This window comes from Rhinoraja longicauda, chromosome 6 (assembly GCF_053455715.1).
Source record: "Rhinoraja longicauda isolate Sanriku21f chromosome 6, sRhiLon1.1, whole genome shotgun sequence".
In the NCBI taxonomy this organism is placed as follows: Eukaryota; Metazoa; Chordata; class Chondrichthyes; order Rajiformes; family Arhynchobatidae; genus Rhinoraja; species Rhinoraja longicauda.
This window is the reverse complement of record NC_135958.1, coordinates 2,547,114-2,568,661: the sequence shown is the minus strand read 5'-3', so window position 1 is coordinate 2,568,661 and position 21,548 is coordinate 2,547,114. Positions and strand designations below refer to the sequence as shown.

The 21,548-nt window shown below is 42.3% G+C and overlaps 1 protein-coding gene across 1 annotated transcript in view; it reads right to left on the bottom strand.

The window, feature by feature from the left end:
* LOC144594687 (dynein axonemal heavy chain 5-like) overlaps nt 1-11,455 on the bottom strand; it is a 147,242-nt gene extending 135,787 nt beyond the window's left edge. The window contains exons 1-8 of the mRNA XM_078401529.1: nt 11,333-11,455; nt 9,781-9,915; nt 8,491-8,575; nt 7,714-7,871; nt 5,307-5,525; nt 4,027-4,158; nt 1,591-1,767; nt 83-196 (exon numbers count right to left, since the gene is read on the bottom strand). Of these exons, the coding sequence (XP_078257655.1) occupies nt 83-196; nt 1,591-1,767; nt 4,027-4,158; nt 5,307-5,525; nt 7,714-7,871; nt 8,491-8,575; nt 9,781-9,915; nt 11,333-11,455 (1,143 nt within the window). The remainder of the gene's footprint in view (nt 1-82; nt 197-1,590; nt 1,768-4,026; nt 4,159-5,306; nt 5,526-7,713; nt 7,872-8,490; nt 8,576-9,780; nt 9,916-11,332) is intronic.
* Between the last annotated feature and the right edge of the window lie 10,093 nt (nt 11,456-21,548).

Below are 21,548 nucleotides of genomic sequence, written 5' to 3'. Positions count from 1 at the left end.
ACTATCCGTTTTCACTTGTGATCTTAGATAATGGTTGCTTTCAGAACACCATTATCATAGTTTTTAAAAAAGAGACACCTACAGGGTCACTGTTGTAAAGAGGGTCACAAAATCGATCCAGCGTGGAAAGATATTTCACGTTATCTTTGGCTTCATTAAATACATTTGTGATCCCTTTATCCAATTCCTTCCATGTCTGCAACAAGAAATTAAAATGTTTTCCAGAACAACTCATCCACATGTTGTGTGAAAAGCACAATTCAAGTCAAGGAACAAACCCAGACGTGTTGTATGCAATAAAAGTTAAATATGTGTCGATTAACTTTTTCAGTCAGAGAGTTGTGAATCTGTGGAATTCTCTGCCTCAGAAGGCAGTGGAGGCCAATTCTCTGAATGCATTCAAGAGAGAGCTAGATAGAGCTCTTAAGGATAGCGGAGTCAGGGGGTATGGGGAGAAGGCAGGAACGGGGTACTGATTGAGAATGATCAGCCATGATCACATTGAATGGTGGTGCTGGCTCGAAGGGCCGAAAGGCCTCCTCCTGCACCTATTGTCTATTGTCTATTGAACAACACCATGTTGTTGAACAAACATGTTGAACAAACCAACAGTTTTAAAACGCCACAACAAAAAAGTATCTGATTAATATTGGGAAATTCCCCAGTGCCAACTGTTTCTGCTTAGCCACTAATACTCTTGGAGAAATTGAGGCTTCCAATGGAATTTGGATTAAGACTTATCTAAGGAGTGGAGGCAGTTCCAATAAAATTCACTCCTTGCATGATTTTGGAAAAAATCATTAGTTGCCTTTGTTAGTTTGTCAAGCAACCAGAATGGCAATAATAGATTTAACTGTTACTCGAAAAGAATATCCAAATGACTGACATAACAAGTTATTTCATGGTCAGAAAATTAAAATAACAAAGTAAGATGGTGGTTATGAGAGGCACAGATAGAGTAGACAGTCAGGACCTTTTTCCCAGGATAGGACAATCAAATACTAGGGGATGTAGATTTAAGGTGGGATGGGCAAAATGTAAAGGAGACATGCTGGGCAAGTTGTTGTTACACAGAGGATGGTGGGTACCTGCAATACGCTGCCAATGGAGGCAGAAGGGGCAGATATGATAATGGCATTTAAGAGATGTTTGGATTGGCATATGTAAGAGTTCTTCTTAACATTGTTCGCACAGTCATAATATGCTGCACTGTTCTATGAGTTAAGATTTCCAAACTTCTTCCAATTTTTCATCTGAAAATTGGCACATGAACAGAAATGTAGGAGGAACAGCATAAGCAATCCCCATCTACCAATCCTGTATTGAAGTAAAAAAGAAAATCAGCGGTATCCTTCTTATAGATCAATTCTATAAATCAAGGGTGCCTTTTCTAGAAATTCTTGGCAACAAACTTCGTACTAGCCGACTAAGGTTTCACCTCGAAGGGCAAACCATTATTTCAAGCTTATAAAGAAAAAGTAATCATTCATTGAGGAGAACAGGGAGGAAACTCATCAAGGAATTCATATTTCAATTAATATTAGATGGTTGTTCAGGAAAGCTTTTAAAAATAACCATATTTCTTCAGACCTTCAACAGTTTTGATTTAGCAGCTGTGATGATGCCAAGTACGATTTTAACATCTGCTCGCTGGATCTCCTGAGTCAAGCAGTTGTATCTGGCCAGGCAGTGCTTCCAGTGTTCCAACTCTGCCCGTGGTCCAACATCATCAGCCTCCTTCCGCACCTGCTCACTTTCAGTCAGTACCTGAAAGATTAAAGTGTAAAGAAACCTCGGTACTTTCACACTGGTCACAGAGAATGAAATTCCAACACTCACCACAGGTTGGCTCGCAGCAGACATGGTTGACTAGGTAGACTCAAGGAATTGCAGATGATGGTTTACAAGAAAAAGACAAAGTGCTGGAGTAACTCAGCGAGTCAGGCAACATCGCTGCAGAGCATTGGATGGGTGATGTTTCAGATCTACCCGCCACCCTATAGGTGACTCTTCTTCAGTCTGATTGTAGACGGGAGGGTAGAAAGATGGAAGAGAAGTGGGGTGGGACAAAGTCTGGCACATGATAGGTGGATACAGGTGAGGAGGGTTTTTGGTTGGCGGATAGTTTATGCTTGGGTAGCTTACCACCCAATGATACGAATGAGTGTTTCACTGAACACTTTCGCTCAGTCCGCCTGGACCTACCTAATCTCTCAGTTGCTAAACACTTTAATTCTCCTTCCCATCCCCACACTGACCTTTCTGTCCCCATTGTCAGAGTTTTCTCAGCTTGCTTCAGTCTCCTCCATTGTCAGTGAGACTAAACGCAAATTGGAGGAACAGCATCTCATATTTCGCTTGGGCAGCTTACAGTCCGTTAGTATGAATATTGATTTCTCTAACTTCAAGTAACCCCGGCATTCCCTCTCTCTCCATCCCTCCCCCACCCAAGTCACACCAGCTTCTCGTTTTCACCCAACAAACAGCAAACAATGGCCTGTTTCCTTTATCATCGTTACTTTTTCGCACATCTGTCATTCATTGTTCTTTATCTCTCTACATCTCTCGTTTTCCTTTCCCTGAAGAAATATGTTTTTTTTGGTCTCGGCCCAAAACGTCACGCATTCCATCTCTCCAGAGATGCTGCCTGTCCCGCTGAGTTACTCCAGCTTTTTGTGTCTATCTTGAGTTGGATAGGCATATGGATATGCAGGGAATGGAGGGATTATATGCAGGCAGATAAGAGTTTGCCTTGCATTATGTTCGGCATCTTCCCAAAGCACACTAATACCCAAACAAATTGCCTTATTATTTTGAGCAACTGCAATTAGATACAATTCAATTATTCAACACATAAAGGAGCAGATGCTAAAAGAGGAATTTAATTCCCTATGGCTACCAAAATCCAAAAGTAGGCCATTTGTTTTCGAGGCTGCATTATTGCTATAGTTTTCCTGCATGAGAGACACTCGTGCCTGATATGGATAATCATATCATATCATATACATACAGCCGGAAACAGGCCTTTTCGGCCCTCCAAGTCCGTGCCGCCCAGTGATCCCCGTACATTAACACTATCCTACACCCACTAGGGACAATTTTTAAAAACATTTTTTTACATTTACCCAGCCAATTAACCTACATACCTGTACGTCTTTGGAGTGTGGGAGGAAACCGAAGATCTCGGAGTAAACCCACGCAGGTCACGGGGAGAACGTACAAACTCCTTACAGTGCAGTATGCCTTGTAAAGAAATACAAATCAGGGGCCTTTTATTTGAATGCAATTTTTGCTGCCAAGTTTGTTGGTATTTGCTGTGGACAGCTGTTCAGCAAGACCTGAGGAACAGCCTGAGGAAGTGCAGTGTGGAAAAGCAAAAAACTGCAGATGCTGGAAATCTGAAATGCCAAAAGAAAATACCGGAAATACTTAGCAGATCAGGGATTCTATTTGGGGACAGAAGCATAATTAAAACTTCAGGTTTCAAGTTAATGACCTTTCATCAGAACATGGAAAAGCTGCATCTCCTACAGTTGAATGGGAAGTTACAGAAGGGGAGTTGGGGTTGGTGGTGATGGAATAGTTAAACAGGGAGTTATGGAGGGAACAATCCCTTTGCCATCCTAATGAAAGAAGAAAGTTTAAGATACTTCTGGTGGTGGCATCTGGTTGAAGGTGGTGGTAGTTATGGAGGACCATCTATTGATTGTGAAGACTATGCGGTGAAAGGCTAGGACGAGAGACAACCTTTTCTTGTGCAGGGCAGGAGAAAAGAGGATGAAAGCAGAGGTGGCATGTGTGCTGCACAAACTTCCTGTCCAAAGTAAAATTCCCCCAAAAGCATCAAAATATTTTAAGAGACAAAATATGGAGTCATTTGATGATGTAGTATATTATAGTGATCTCCAGGTGATTCCAATTTAAAATATCTGAAATATAGCTGATGGCAAACAATTGTTAATTTTCACCCCTGCCTGTGTGAAAGAAGCTTAAATTTGCCCTCATGCTTAATTTCTCATCCATGACCTGTTCGATTTGCTTGATCCAAATTTTCAAACTTTTCTCAGCTTGCTTCAATGTTTCAGGTGATGCCAGACCAAAATCTGATGGCCATTTCAAATTTCTCAGCTCTTCTGAAACACATTGTTCCAATCGAACCTAAAATATGGAAAAGCAAACCTCTTTTAGAGTTACCTATGAATTTAGCAGTAGTTCAGTAAAAAACAATGCCAACTAGAAATAATACAGCATATTCAAGTGAGACAGAAATATTTACCACTAGATGACTCGTGGACCCGTGTAACACAGAAGTATTAAATCAAAATTGCGATCTCAACTTGTATATATATATATGTATGTTCCTGAAATACAGCCAAAACGGTACACGATAGCGCAACAATTTGAACGAAACTTGATATTGCACATCGCAGGCGAATGGTGAGTAAGGTGCCCCAAAAATTGTTGCGCTATCGTGTACCGTTTTGGCTGTATTTCAGGAACATACATTTATATATACAAGATGAGATTTTTAGTAATATACATATAGATGTAGGCAAGAATGAGTATAATCGTATTAATCAGCTAATTGAGAAGTTCTATGATTAATGGTAACACAGGGATGAAGTCATTCAGCATAAATCTGAACCATGTTTTGCTAAAGCACATTGCCCAGTGTTCCCTATCAGGCAACAATTGTATCCTCACCATCTCCTCCAGCAAACCACTCCATGAAAAATCAAACTTCTGTGTGAAGAAATTAGTGCTGAACTTGCACTCTCCTCCCTTCACAAACCCCTCCCTCTAACCTGGCACAGGTTTCTTCCTGACCATTACTTTAAACTTTAGAGATACAGCGTGGAAACAGGCCCTTTGGCCCACCCAGACCACACCGACCAATGATCACCCCTTATACTTGCACTAACCTACACACTAAGGACAATTTAACCAAAGCAAATCGACCGACAAACCTGTACGTCTTTAGAGTGTGGGAGGAAACTGGAGTACCCAGAGAAAACCCACAGGGAGAACGTACAAACTCCGCCCAAACAGCACCCGTAGTCAGGATCGAACCCGGGTCTCTGGCGCTGTAAGGCAGCAAGGCTACCTTGCCGCCCTGCCCTAAATCTTTTTTTTCCCCATCAATCCTACCCTCCAGTGACCCAATCTCTCCACCCCTTCATTTCCTGATATCTACTTACAATTGAAATTGTCCTTGCATACTTGTCAGAGTAACAAATCGGATTGCGGTATTATTTGGAATGCTCCTTTAATATTGCAGCAGTGGAAAGGAATTAAAGTAAACTCACCTCCTTGGCGAGATTGCCTTGTGCGACAGAAAGGGCACTGACAAACCCATCCAGAGAATTGAGAAATCCCTGTCTAACAGCCATAAACTCAGGCCTGCTCAGCAGTCCCCATCCTTGGCTCATATTTTTCAGCACAGGTATAAAAGCATCGCCTAACAGATGTTCAACAGATTTCAAGAGCCCAAGTCCTTCAGCATCCAAAACATTAAAACTTACTTCCTAAAAAAATGAAGAATGCAGAAGTAAAAAACATGATTTTTTACCCTAGCACATAATCTTTTGCCTCTTGCATACAAACATACAAATTAAGAATAGAAATCTGCTGCTTTCTCCTGCAATCCTGCTGCACTCTACAATAAGATCATGCCTCATTTGATCATTATCTTCAACTCTGCATTGCCACCTACCTCCAATCACCTCTCACCCTTTGAAACAAGAATCCATCTATCCTAACCTTAAAAATATTTAAAGACTCAGTAAAGACTCCATACACTCAAGCAGCTAGACCTAGGCAACAATAAACTTACAGGTGGATGGGAATCATCATCATAATCCTACTTCATAATCATACTTTATTAGCCAAGTATGTTTTGCAACATACGAGGAATTTGATTTGCCATACAGTCATACCAATAAAAAGCAACAAGACACACAAAATACATTTTAACATGAACATCCACCACAGTGACTCCTCCACATTCCTCACTGTGCTGGGAGGTGAAAAAAAAAGTTTAATCTCTTCCCTTTGTTCTCCCGCGGTCGGGGGCCTCGAGCCTTCCGTTTACAGGATGATCATTGTTCCCGTAGCCGGAGGTTGAGCCCACCGCGTCGGGTCGATCAAGCTCCCTCATTGGGGGGATCTCAGCTCCCCCGTGCCGGGTGATCAGACCCTGGGTCGGGGCTGGTCGAACCTCTTGCGACTTTGGAGCTTCCCGACATTAGTCTCTCCCCTAGAATGCGAGCTCCTCGATGTTGGAATCCGCAGGCCGCGGTTGGAGCGTCGGTCCCAGGCAAGGGATCGCAGGCTCCGATGGCAAGTCCACGGCCCCGTGGTGGGGCTCAAAGTCAGTCTCAAGCAAGGCCACCAGCTCCATGATGTTAGGCCACAGAGCGACCGGAGATACGATCCGGAAAACAATCGCATCTCGGGCAAAGTAAGAGATTGAAAAAAAGTTTCCCCATACCCCCTCCCCCACCCCCACTAGAGAACATTAACACAAACATTTTAAAACACACTAAAAATAACAAAAAAGAAGAAAAGACAGACAGACCATTGGCAAGGCTGCCATCACTGATGGCGCCACCCGGTGGAATGTTACCCGGTAACATTGGCACCACCTCCAACAAGATGAAATCTAAGCATCTCCCCATGCTGTTTAATGATAGCATCATCACCCACATCATTGATATCCTGGGGTCATGAATGATCAAGAATTCATCTAAACATACAAAACCCACGTAGCTAGTAAAGAAAATTAGGAGTTAAATATATTTGGAACAAGTGCCTTGTCCCTTAACCCTGCCAGACTTGTCTACTGCTCAGAAGACACAAACTAGAGATGCCAACTGGGTTGGGTGGATGTAGCTCTGTCAAGACTCAGAAACCATGACCCCAAACAAGCCAAAGAAATTCTCTTTATCAGCGTTTCACTTATTTGCCTTAGCATCCACCATCTCCATAATGGGCACACCAGCATGCACTGTGCTAATTTCTCAACACTTATTATCTAAAAGGCTAAAGGCAGCATATAGATAGGTACAGTATCATCCCACAGATTCATCCAAAACACATAATATCCTAATGTACACCGATGAGTCAAAACATTATGACCACTGACAGGTGAAGTGAATAACATTGATTATCTTGTTACAATGGCACCTGTCAAGGGGTGGGTTATATTAGGCAGCAAGTGAACAGTCAGTTCTTGAAGTTGATGTGTTGGATGCAGGAGAAATGGGCAGGAGTAAAGACCTGAGCGACTTTGACAAGGGCCAAATTGTTATGGCCAGACGACTGGGTCAGGGCATCTCTGAAACAGCAAGGCTAGTGGGGTGCTCCGGGTCAGCAGTGGTGAGTACTGACAGTGGTCTGAGGAGGGACAAACCAGCGACAGGGTGTTGGGCGCCCAAGGCTCATCGATGCGCGAGGACAACGAAGGCGATCCCGCCTGGCCCGAACCGACAGAAGGTCAACTGTGGCACAAATCACAGAAAATTTTAACGGTGGTCACGGGAGGAATGTGTCACAATACACAGTGCATCGCACCCTGCTGCATATGGGGATGCGTAGCCCCAGACCGGTCAGAGTGCCCATGATGACAGAATGTTTTGGCTCATCAGTGCATCATGTTGCTGAATCAAACATGTGGCAATAATTGCATGCTTGGAAATATCTTAAGCAACTTGCCCTGTGTATGTTTTCATACGTGACAGCTCTGCTGGCATTCCCTCGAAGGAAGGCAAGACAAATTCCAGTCAACCCAGCATGTTTCCCATCGGTAAGAAACAGCTTCTTCATTTTGCAGCTTGGAAATCCTGCATTGGGTCCACTTGGCTCAAGAGCAACTACATAATGAAATAAAATAATATTGTAAACTCAGTATATCACAAATCTTCATTAAAATTAGTTTGCTATTCATAGTGGTGGCTAATCCCTCATGATTATTTCACCATAATAATTCGTCAGGACAGTTCGTTTGTTTGTTTTTATGTCTTGACTGTTTTTGTAAAGCGTCTTTGAGCACTTGGAAAAGCGCTATATAAAATAAATGTTTATTATTATATTATTATAATATACAGTTATTTTTGTTAAATTTAGCAGATTTAATGCATTAACAGTGCCTGTTAATGCATTATCAAGAAGTTAATAACGAATTAAAGGACTCATCATACAAGAAAATGTTTAGGCTAATTTTTGATATTCCTGTGTTTTTTTTAATTACTTTTCCAACGAAACAGAAAATACTAGAAATACTGGGTAGACACAAAATGTTGGAATAACTCAGCAGGTCAGGCAGCATCTCTGGAGAGAAAGAATGGGTGACATCTCGGGTCGAGACCCTTCTTCAGGCTTTCTCCCCATACCCCCTGATGCCATTAGCCCTAAGAGCAAGATCTAACTCTCGCTTGAACACATCAGTTTGTGAGGTTGTGCAAGTGTCTGCACATGTAAATAAAGTACAACCTGGTTCTGGATGGTCGACATCTTGGTAGAAGAACAGAAGGCTTTGCCTGCCATCAACAATGAAAAAATTATCAATCTGTTCCAGCTGAAAAAGATGAACATTTACTTTGTGATCAGTATTGTTATTTTTGCCCTTAATGATACTCCCTGTTTTCTCTTCTCTCTAACCATTCACACCATGCATCATCAATATCTGAGTATCAAACAACCTTATCTTGGCAGACACAAAATGTTGGAGTAACTCAGCGGGTCAGGCAGCATAGCATCTCTGGAGAGAAGGAATGGGTGATGATTCGGGTTGGGTCTGAAGAAGGGTCTCGACCCGAAACGTCACACATTCCTTCTCTCCAGAGATGCTGCCTGAACTGCTGAGTTACTCCAACATTTTGTGTCTACCTTCGATTTAAACCACCATCTGCAGTTTTCTTTCCTACAAACCTTATCTTGGCAATAGGATGGCAAAGGACAGTTGCATCTAATCTCTGTAAATACACATTAATCTGCATTTAGTAACAATCCCTATCCTAACTTCCCCATCCCCTACTAAAAGTATATCTTTATAACTAGTGCACCCAAATACTAGCAACTGGTTGTTCTTGTACTTCAGTCGGGTGGCCCAGTTGCGCAGCGGTAGAGTTGCTGCCTTACAGCCACCAGGCCAGAGTTCGATCCTGACTATCGGTTCTGTCTGTATGGTGTTTGTACGTTCTCTAAGTAACTGCATGGGTTTTCTCCGGGCGCTCCGGTTTCCTCGCACACTCCACAGACGTACAGGCTTGTAGGTTAATTGGCTTTGATAAAAATTGTAAATTGTTGCTTGTGTGTAGGATGGTGCTAGTAGATCAGGAGATCACTTGTGGATTCATGCCCACCAGTAACAATGACCAGACAAATCTAAACTAATTTTAGTCAAAATAAGAGAATAGAAGAGCAGACACAGAGTGCTGGAGTAGCTCAGTGGGTCAAGCAGAATCTCAGAACATGGACAGGTGACGAGGAAAGGGTACAGAGGAGATTTACCAAAATGATGTCTGCATTAATGGATATTAGCTGCAGGATGAGGTTGGATAGATTTGGATTGTTTTCTCTAGAATGCTGGATGTTGCAGAGAGACCTGATAGAAGCATATAAAATTCTGAGAGGCGTAGATAAGGTTGACAATCAGAATATTTTTCTCAAGATGGGAAAAAATCAATCACTAGAGGGCAAAGCTTTAATGGATGCTACATAGTTTTGAGAACTAAATCTATCTAAGTAAGATTATGTACAGAAAAATAGTGCAGTACTTACTTGAGATCCTTCCAATACTGTATCTTCAATGTCAGACTTTTCCAAAGGGACACAGGTTGCCACCATCTCAAAAATATATTCATGTCTGCGGTCTAACTGCAGCCGCTTAGCTTCATGTTCCTCTCTTAGTTTGTGCTGCAATATAGAACAAAACGATATGGGTTTGTGATCCTCTCCCTACAACGTGGCAGAACTTCCTATCTCATATGATGGCTCTGATTAAGGCAAACGTAGCAGCTCGAGAAGTGGAATAGTTTCTCCCTCGTGCAGCACTTGTACCAACAAGGCACTGTGGAGTTTAAATTATAGAATTTCTACATTAGGTAAACACAAGCAACAGGGAATTGCCTGCATGCTCCACTCCCAAACCAAATGTTTCTTCATTATCCTCAAAGAATAATTTCAAAGCTCGTGTTATGTATTTCACCTACAGCAATAAACCTGATTGCTCCTGTAAACAATGATTAGTTTCTAAAATGCTAATCACCAAACACACATTTTGATTTTACTTTTCCCTATCTACATCGGTCTATTGCTATTAGCACAGGAAATTCGCATATCACTGTACCTTAATTGGTACCCTTTCCTCGTCACCTCCTCTGTACCCTTTCCTCGTCACCTGGTACCTTAATAAAAGACGTTTGAAACCTATGTTTTCCCAGGAATGTAAGTGCGAAAGGATGTCATGCAGCATTTTGTGTTGAGTTTTTACTGACTGCACTGAGACCTGGTGTGGGCTCCATCACACCCTCCTGCTGTGCTGGAAATGGATGTTACTGCCTTTGTTACCATGGAGAGATTCCTGGGTTTGTGAGAACTTTTCAGCCAAACCAAGAAAGGGGTTGACAGAACCCCCCATCACATCCTATAGAAGGTGATGAATTTAGGCTGTTGGATCAATCCTAATCCTAATCATAATTATACTTTATTAGCCAAGTATGTTTTGCAACATACGAGGAATTTAATTTGCCATACAGTCATTTACCAATAAAAAGCAACAGAACACATTAAAATTTTTTTTAACATGAACATCCACCACAGTGACTCCTCCACATTTCTCACTGTGATGGAAGGGGGAAAAAAGTTTAATCTCTTCCCTTCTTTGTTCTCCCGTGGTTGGGGGCCTCGAGCCTTCTGTTGACGGGACGATCTTACTCCTGTAGCCGGCGGTCAGGCCCTCCGGGTCGGGGCGATGAAGCTCCTGCACCGGTGGGGGGGGGGGGGGATTCTCAGCTCCCCCGTGCCGGGCGATCTAACTGGGCTTGTCGAAACCTTCCGCATAAGAGATTTAAAAAAAGGTTCCCCCTCCCCCTCCCCCTCCTCCACGTAAAACAAACCAGAGAACATTAACACAAACTTTTAAAACACACTAAGAATAACAAAAAGAAAGACAAAAAGACAGACAGACTGTTGGCGTGGCTGCCAACGTGGCGCCACCCGGTGGTCTATCAGCACATAGAGCCGGTACTACCAGTCCACAGCATGACCCATACTCTCTGTGATGTTCAGGGTGCTGCCCTGAGCCCCACATCTCAGCGATAAGTGTCCGTACCCTATGCCCCAGCCCATCTAACACCAAGGCTCCACATTGAATCACATGCGATAATTCATTGCTGGGGTCGCACCAATAGATTCCCAGCTCAACTCTACACACAGCCGAGAGGGAGGAGTTCATGTCAAGTCCAGGCACAGCTGCTTACAATGAGAGTGGATGTCTTTTGTTAAGAGTACACGTAGGTACATGTGAGCATGTACCTGTGAGCATTAAGACTGGAGGACCAAAGGTGAAACAGCATTGTAGTGGTGAGTATGGTCGGTCTTGCAAACTGTAAACTTTCTTACTTTCAAGATTCCCAATTCAATCCAATGCAGGACACTTGCAGGACACAGGCCACAGGCAATGAAGGTCTAATTCTATACTGCTATCATTGAGTCCGTCCCCACCTTCTCCATCATGGTCTGGTTTGACTCAGCCACCAAGCACGACATCCAGAGGGTGCAACAGCCGTTTGCACAGCTGAGAAGGTTGTTGGCTGCAACCTTCCCCCATTGACAAACTGTACACTGCAAGGGTCAGGTAGCAAGCAGGCAAGATCATCTCTGACCCCTCTCACCCTGGCCACAAACTCTTTGAAGCACTTCCCTCTGGAAGGCGACTCCAGACTGTCAAAGCAGCCACAGCCAGACATAAAAACAACTTTTTTTCCACGCGTGATAGTTCTACTCAATAACCAAAGTCTGTAGTTTATTTTTGCTCTGGTTTATTTTCACCCACATGTTTAGACCGTAATGTTGTATCCTTATTGTTTTGATGTGTTTATGCTTTATTCTTAATTGTTAACTGTATGTTTGTGTTGTCATTTGTGAGCAGAGCACCAAAGCACATTCCTTGTATATGCACATACTTGGCCAATAAACTTATTCATTCATTCATTCATTGTCCTCGATGACCGCAATAGAAACAGTTTTGAAAATAAAAAATATAGAGAGATGCTAGAAATCTTAAAAGGTATAGGTTATAAACGCAACAGATTCATTCAGTAGGTTGCATCCAGCCCAGATAACCAATAATCAACAAAGTGGAAAATCACAATCAGTTCCTTGAAACCTCAGACTCATGCTGTAAATGTGGTCTTTTATCTTCCAGTTGTGTCCTGCTAACTGTTGAATCCTACTAACTGCAGGTTCTCTGGTTGCATTTATTCTCCATCATTCCTATTCCATTCTTAGGTACAGTTTTTTCATCACTGCTTTTAAACTTCAACTAAGTTTCCTGCAGCATCTCATTTTTTTGTCATTTTGGTCGTACATTTACGTTTTATTATTAGCCTTATATTTCTTCTGCAGATTGAGTAATTTCTGGTTTGCTCACTCAAAGACTGAGCAAGTTCCCTCTCTAAATATTTATTTCAGTAAGTAGTCTTCTATATTGTTCAATCCTTTGCTCTTCCCATTCTTTTAATCATCATTCTCCCCCTAATCTAATTGTTTTATTTTAAAGACCATGACTTCTTCAGGTTTTATATGCTCATTCTATCGCAAGTGGTTTATCCGCTTCAGACACTATATTAATACCCTTGGCCTTCACAGTCTGAAAGCTTTAAACATAATTCCGTTCCAGCACATTCTTTACAGCTGACTTTGTTTTCTGTCTTAACTGACCATTGCTTCTTAACCCCACGTCACATTAATGTGTTGCATTTACTTTAATAATCTTTACAAAGCAGTTCTTTATGGCAATGATATTAAAACACTGGGGCATGTCAGAAACATTTTAAAATAACCATATGTTTGAAATATTTAACTATTTATTTAAGCTACATCTTACAATTATGTGTAACAGAGTCGAAACAAAATCATTGACAATAGATATGCTGTCAATTTATCAATACAATTAATGTAACCTACTTGATTTTAGACCAATTTAGCGGTGCAATGGCATTCCTTTACCTCTTTGTATTGGGCACGTTTCTAAATTTAATGACTTGTGTATTCAGCAGAAAAGCAAACCAATTTAATACTCGCTGTTTGTAACCGATACTGGTAGCAGAGTCTTAAATGCATCACAGCGGTATTAAGGATGGAGATCATGAGCCTCTAGATTTCAATTGACCTTTTATGTTTCATCTATTATTCGCATTTTGCACTTGGTGCATTTAGACAATAGACAGTAGGTGCAGGAGTAGGCCATTCGGCCCTTTGAGCCAGCACCGCCATTCAATGTGATCATGGCTGATCATTCTCAATCAGTACCCCGTTCCTGCTTTCTCCCCATACCCCCTGACTCCGCTATCCTTAAGAGCTCTATCCAGCTCTCTCTTGAATGTATTCAGAGAATTGGCCTCCACTGCCCTCTGAGGCAGAATTACACAGATTCACAACTCACTGACTAAAAAAGTTTTTCCTCATCTATGTTCTAAATGGCCTACCCCTTATTCTTAAATTGTGGCCCCTGGTTCTGGACTCCCCCAACATTGGGAACATGTTTCCTGCCTCTAACGTGTCCAACCCCTTAATAATCTTATACGTTTCGATAAGATCCCCTCTCATCCTTATAAATTCCAGTGTATACAAACCTAGTCGCTCCAGTCTTTCAACATATGACAGTCCCGCCATTCCGGGAATTAACCTAGTAAACCTACGCTGCACGCCCTTAAAAAAACCAGGCATTTTAACGCAGAAATCTTAAGCTTTGTTTGTAACATACTGTAGTTAAAATGATCCAAAAGCAAGTCACTTGGGAACACTGAGGACACATTCAATCTGACAATCCATTGTCGGATTCAAAAAGTAGACATAATTGGAGAAAGAGAAACTTCACTGGACAATAAACACATTTAAGAATGTTTTCAACAATCTTGGAAATTAAGTAGCAAAATAACCATTATATACCATATGACAAAAGTCAGGGAGCAGCCAACCTGTCCAGCATGTTGCAGCCTGTAGATATTAATATCTTTTCTAATTAACATTAACTTTCACAACTTTATTATTTTCAGTGGCTAAAATCAGGAATTGAAAATACCATGCCTTTCATCTATAACCACCACACATTTTCTTCCAGAGATTAATATGTTAATAATCATTCTGAAACATTAAAGTATAGTATATACTTTGTGTAGTTGGCATGATGGATTCCAGTTTTATTTTACACGATTTCTTGTGTACTTCCCCTGTTGCTTGGTCTCCTTGCTTTGTATTTATTCCTTACTTTCTTAATTTTCACCTGATTTCATCTTTTAAACTGTACTTCCTCGTATGTTTTTATTTCCTCTGAACTTTTTTCCCAGTTTTCTAAGTTCTCGGTTCGTCTCAACAATTTTCCCTACAGCTACCTGACCTCCCGTCCGTTCCTATTTTCCATTCAATGTCGATTATTTCAGATTTTATATGCTTATATTCTATCCCCGGTTCAAACACTGCCTGACCTCATTCCTCGTCCTATTTTCCCATCATTGTCAATTTCGCCAGTTTTTCAAGTCCCCGTTGATTACCTGCTTTTTCTCCATCAGGTCGGCAGGAAATAGAAGATGCACTGTTTCAGGGTGGAATTGCAGGTCATTTACAATGCAGGGCAGCTGGAGCACCACAAAGAGCCGAGGTCATTAGAGAACGAGTTCACTGCTGGGAACACCACAAGCCTTTCCTATTTACTCATCCTCATTTCAAAATAATAATCAATCTTTTTTTAATGCATATTATCGTTGGGCTTACTGTTACATTTTCCATCAAATGATTCACATTAGCCTGGAAAATTGTTCCCAGAAACCTTGGCTATTTATGTCTTTCGCACTTGGTTGAGTCTTCCCTTCATTAAATTTTTGTGCTGGTTGACATTACAAAAGTAATCCAATACAATAAAAGCCAGTGTGGTGATGCATTGTAATGCAGTCATCTGAGAAGCTGCCATTGAATTTGAACAGCAACCACCAAAGGCTTGTGCTAGTTTGCACTTTCAACTCTCATTAAACAGAATGATTTGGATTATCATGTATCGTTACAAGAGTGATGGATTATAAGCCTTTTAAGAAAAAAATGGTTATATCAAAATTGGCTTTTATTTAATTGAAAGCAAAATGAACAACTCTTTACGACTGCATAATTAGCAGCAGAAAAACACATAATTTATTTATAGATCCATCAGAGATAAGAAAAGTTAGGTTCCTCCTATCCCACAAATTGCAATTCTGGATGATGTTGCTTAAAGTGACTATACGTTTAGGGTATATTTTTCTATATTTTAAAATTGTAATCGATTTGACCAGCCAAAGTTAATCTTAAGACAGCTGTACATGCTTTGTGCTGGTGCAAAGTAGAGCCCTTGGGTCTGTCTTTGCCTTTGTCTTTGTGCAAACTATAATGTACAATTTAACAATGAAATGAGTGACACAGAATTCTCTCAAAGTTTTGAAATATCCCACATGCCTGGGAACATTTTAATAACAACTTCACACCAGATAGCTACAAACAATTGATTGCTTCTGTCCATCTTAACTCATTTATTTAAGTTTACATTAGTCTCTGTCGGACCAATTTTAAGCAAGAAGAATTGAAGACGACAGTAAGAACAGGGCGCCTAAGAAATAACTATCCACTGACCCGAAACGCACCCATTCCTTCTCTCCCGAGATGCTGCCTGACCCGCTGAGTTACTCCAGCTTTTTGTGATACCTTCGATTTGTACCAGCATCTGCAGTTATTTTCCTACACAACGGTTCACTGACTATACCAGTAATGCAGAATCCCTAAAAATGCATAAATAAAAATAAGAGCTTTCAGAAAAATCAATTTCGCAATGGCATGAAGCGGACTTGGACAGTCAAAGGCAGACAGCCAAAGTAAGGTCAACACGGGTTCTGAAGTAACATTTTTCTCTTTTATTAAGTGATCTAGTTGTCTTATTCACAACAGATAATGTAAACATTAATGCACATGATCAGAATGTAGAATGGTGGAGACAATGGAGACAACAAAGAATAGTTTAACATTCTAGAGTTATCAAACTGCTGCTGTGATAATTCTATTAATTTTACCCATTCGAGAGACTGGATGAATGGCAGTTTCAGTGGGCAGATGAATTCTGTCTTTGAGTCTGCAATTAGTTGACCTTGACAAATAAACCTATTGGACAGGGTCTCACTGATATAAAGAAATTGTACTTCAGGAAGATCAAAGTACTCCCCTGAGAAGAGAATAGAGAGCTTCTTTTGTTGAATCAAGTAAAATGGCCTGTTAATGGAGGTAAGATAGCATGTTCATTATTTTGGACTACTTCATCTAAATGAATTTATTAAAATTAATCAATACAATCATAACTATTCCATACATATTGTGAAATCAAACATTTTAGTCATTTATATTAATCCTCATTTCACCCATTTTCAACTGAATATTTCCTCCTGTAAAATGGTACTTCAATGGCTGCAAAAAGCAAACGTATATCATACTCGCAGTATGCAAGTCTTTACTGTTTTTCAAAGCCATTTTTCTTTACCTGACTATCTTTTGTTTCTTGCTATCAGCATACATTGATTTCAGCCTTCTCTCTGCTCAACATCTGAGCTTCCTAAAACTCTAGGGGGGGGAAACTCCAAAGATTGGCAAGTAAATGAATTTCTCATCATTATGGGCCCCTTATCCTGAAATTCTGCCCTAGTTTTCAATTCTCTATTCATGGGAAAATACTCCATCAATAGACAATAGACAATAGGTGCAGGAGGAGGCCATTCGGCCCTTCGAGCCGAACAACATCTGCTCTTTCAGTTTCTTTCAGAATGTTTCAAAGAAATAACTTTTCATTCTGGTGGCCGATAATGGATACCTGTTTAACCGATTCATACAGCTCATTGGACAATTAACTACTGCTCTGTCCCCAACCCTACCACCAAGTCCAAAACCTCTCCTGGGCTTGAGAACCATTAGAGCACTGATGCTAAGGCATGTACCACCTGTCAATCAGCCAACAATAGCCTATAGTGTGTCGCACATTTCCTTGATTGTCGTTACTTTTTGCATATCATTTCTCTTAAGTTCCATCTATATCTCTTGTTCCCCTTTCTCTTAGCTCTCAGTCTGAAGAACGGTCTCACCCCGAAACGTCACCAATTCCTTTTCCACAGAGATGCTGCCTGACCCGATGAATTACTTCAGCCTTTTGTGTCTATCTTTGGTTTAAACCAGCATCTGCAGTTCCTCCCTACACATCCTTTCTGGGTTTGGAAATTAGACATATAACATTTTAGTTTTGGTCTAACCTTTCTAATTACTTGCTGTATCTGCAGGTCAACCTTCCACACTTTACATAGAAGAATACCCCGATTCTCTGAATAGCGATTTCTCACTAGTTAACAGCAACCCTCGAATGTTCTATCTTTAGGTCACAAGTGATAAGAGCAGAATTAGGCCATTCGACCCATCAAGTCTACTCCGACATTCAATCATGGCTGATCTATCTCTCCCTCCTAAACCTATTCTCCTGCCTTCTCTCCATAACCTCTGATACCTGTATTAATCAAGAATCTATCTGTCTCTTTCTGCCTTAAAAATATCCACTGACTTGGCCTGCACAGCCTTATGTACTGTCTACAAAGAGACATGGCATCCCCAGTAACAAACATATCTCACTTCATTCAATCCAATACCCAGAAATTTACAAGATAGTCCTCAGGCCACTTCATTTACACTAGAATTATAGCAAACAAAAATAGCTATCTCCAGTCACTATATCCATGGACTATCCCAGAGTGGAACATCCTTCCCGACACCACCAGATGTGCATCAACCTTGTCACTCTTTAAGTCACAGCTCGACAACTTGGACATGGATCATCTCACCAAACTTGCCCATATAAAAATCGAGATAACTCTTTTGCAACCAGTACCCACGCAAGCAAAACTTGCACGAGATAGCCCAGCTGTTGGCGGTTGTGCAGTAGAAAGCAGAAAAAGCAACTCCCTGGTCAGCTCGTCAAAGAATTCTGCAGATTCACCACCCTCTGACTAAAGACATTTCTCCTCATCTCCTTCCTAAAGGAATGTCCATTAATTCTGAGGCTGTGACCTCCTCGAGGTCTGGTCGTACACTGGGCCAGGACTCCTGGGCCAGGAGGGAGGTGCACTGGGTTTCCCTCTCCCCACGTGGACTGGCAAAGCACGCCTTCACCACCGTCAGCCAGTCACAAATTTACTAGAGGAGCAAGATAGACCACTCAACTCTAAAAACAGTGGTAGGTCATGGTTACATTTCAGCCATTTTAGTAAGCAGATTCTGTGTGCTAGACTAGGCAGTGTTTGTGTTTGAGCAATACAAGGGAAACTTCACAAAAGAAGGGGTAGGGAGGAAGGATGAGAGGGAAATGGGCAGAAATAGTAAGAAATAATGAAATCAGAGAAATTAAGCAGAGGGAAAACATTTTTTAAAAAAAATAACAAAAAATTGTGAGTTGATAGATGAGATATTTTCTGCATTTTAATGGTATCATCAATACCGTTCCCCCACAACACTGATTACACTGCGATAGGCAGAGTGGACAGCGGGTTTTTCCTACTAAAATGATAGACGTTCCGCTCCTTTGCGTACTACACTTCAGTATAGACGATTTCACAGGAATGGTACATTTTGCTCCTCTAGTGCCTTTGGTCGTTAGCAAAGATAATAGAGGAGCAAGATAGACCACTCAACCCTAAAAACCGTAGTATGTCATGGCGCCATTTTAGTAGGCAGAAACTTGGAGAAACATTTAAAAGAAAAATAACAAAAATCTGTGAATTGATAGATTAGATATTTTCTGCATTTTTATGGTATCACACATACCCTCCGCTCTGCCGCTGCCAATCTCCTATCCCCCCACATCCGGACTAAACTCAGATCCTGGGGGTACAGGGCTTTCTCCATCGCTGCTCCCACCCTATGGAACTCACTACCCCAAACCGTTAGAGATTCCCCCACACTCACCACATTCAAAACATCGCTGAAGTCTCACCTGTTCATTACTGCCTTCAACCACTGAAGGTCACCTCACCCTCTGTCTCTTTTCTCTGTTCATTTATTTATTTACTTATTTATCTATTTATTCATTTCCCCTATGTTCTCAAACTGCGAGAGGCATGGCGAGAGCGAACGGTGGGTTTTGCATACTAAAATGGTGGACGTTCCACTCCTTTCTTTGCGTACTACACTTCAGTGTACGCGATTTCAACAGAGTGGTCCTTCTTGCTCCTCTAGTATCTTTGGCGGTCAGTCGCCAGAGCACCAACTGCCACCAAACAAGACAAAATTACCGGTCCCTACATCATCAACTTGCTAAATTTCAATAAATTTTGCTACCAATATTCCTTTTAGTTACCCAAGGTGGACGATAAGGGAATGGAATATGTTACCACCCAACACACACGCGTGCTGCTCCCCAATGTTTGAAAAGAGGATTGAGCAACTAGATCTCCTCAACTTGGTCAAAAAGGCCCACTTTCAAAATTTAATCACTGCAAACCTACTCACTCCGACCTGTGCGAGATAACCACTTATGAGGGGTGTTTGCGTAGTAATCAACCAGAACCAGGACGGCAAAGCACAGCACAGCAAACGGCGCAGTTTTGCCTAGGATGTTATGTACTGCGGTTCTCCGCTCCGGTTGATTAATGTGTATGCCTCACCCATGCGGAGCGAGCGGTTGGCCGTCCTCCAGCAGCTCCCACCGCTGCTGGCCACGTCTAGACCACTCGTTCTGGCCGGTGACTTCAACTGCATCATTGATGCGGCTGGACGATCCGGCAGTGCCAACCACAGACTGGACGGCACCTCCAAACTCCTGGTGGAAACAGTCAAAGATGCAAAGCTGCGCGACACCTTCAGCGACCCTGCAGGCGGAGCCCAGCCGCGGTTCACCTGGTCAGGACCGAACGGTTCAGCCCAGTCCCGGATAGACTTCCTCTTCACATCGAGGGCCGTCACGGTCAGACACACCGACCTCACACCGGTGTTCTTTTCTGACCACTGCCTCCTTCAGGCCACCTGTCACCTACAGGGGGACCGGGAGGCGGGCAGGGGGAGGTGGAAGTTAAATGTGGAGCTGTTGACCCCGGAGAACGTTGAGGAGCTAAAGAGGGACTACGCATGTTGGAGAAATGTGAGGCCCCTCTTTGACTCCCCGACACTCTGGTAGGAAGCAACCAAGGAGAACATCAAGAAGTTCTTCGTCTCCAAAGGTGTTCAGAGAGCAAGACAGAGTGAGAGGGAATTGTGTCAACTCCAGACAGATTTGCAGCAACTGCTCCTTCTGCAGAAGAGAGGGGTGGATGTGAGGGAGGAACTGAGAGTAAATTTCGTCCAAAAGGATGACAAATAAAGATATCTTGAATCTTGAATCTTGAATCTTGAAGGGCCGGCAAGCTCGGCTCTTTACCTCTGAATCCTCCAAGATCATCTTCCGGTCCAGGGTCCGCCATGTTGAGCAGGATGAAACGTGCTCATGTTTCTTCTTCCATAAGGTTCACAGGGGGAGCTCTGTGATCAACAGCCTTAGGGAGGAGGACGGCTCGGTAACATCCTTGCAGACAGACATGCTGAAGATCTGCAGATCCTTTTATAAGGATCTGTACGACATAAAGACCAGACAGCACCGCCTCCCAAGACTTCCTGTCCTCCATCACGGAAGTCTTGGATGACAGCAAGTGGGAGAGTCTGGACCAACCACTGACCCTGGAGGAGCTGACTGGCTCTATCCGTTCCTTTGACTCGAGTAAAACTCCCGGAGGCGATGGCTTACCGGCAGAGTTGTACTCGGCTCTGTGGGACTGGGTGGGCCCGGACCTGCTGGAAGTGTACAACGACATACTTCTAGCCGGCAGCATGTCAGACTCTATGAGGAAAGGCAGCATCACCCTAATCTACAAGCAGAAGGGGGAGATGAATGATATAAGGAATTGGAGACCATCACATTGTTGAATGTAGACTACAAGATCCTGTCTAAGACCATCGCCAACCGGGTCAAGTCTGCTCTGGGACAGGTGATCCACCCGGACCAAACCTGTGCTGTACCTGGCAGGAAAATCTCAGACAGCCTGGTGCTGCTGAGAGATACCATCGCCTACATGCAGGACAGAAGGGTGGATGCCTGCCTGGTCAGCTTGGACCAGGAGAAGGCCTTCGACAGGATATCGCACACGTACATGAGGGACGTGCTCTCCAAAATGGGCTTTGGGGAGGGAATCAGGAAGTGAATACAACTGCTCTACACCGATATCTGTTGTGCAGTCCAAATTAATGGGTGG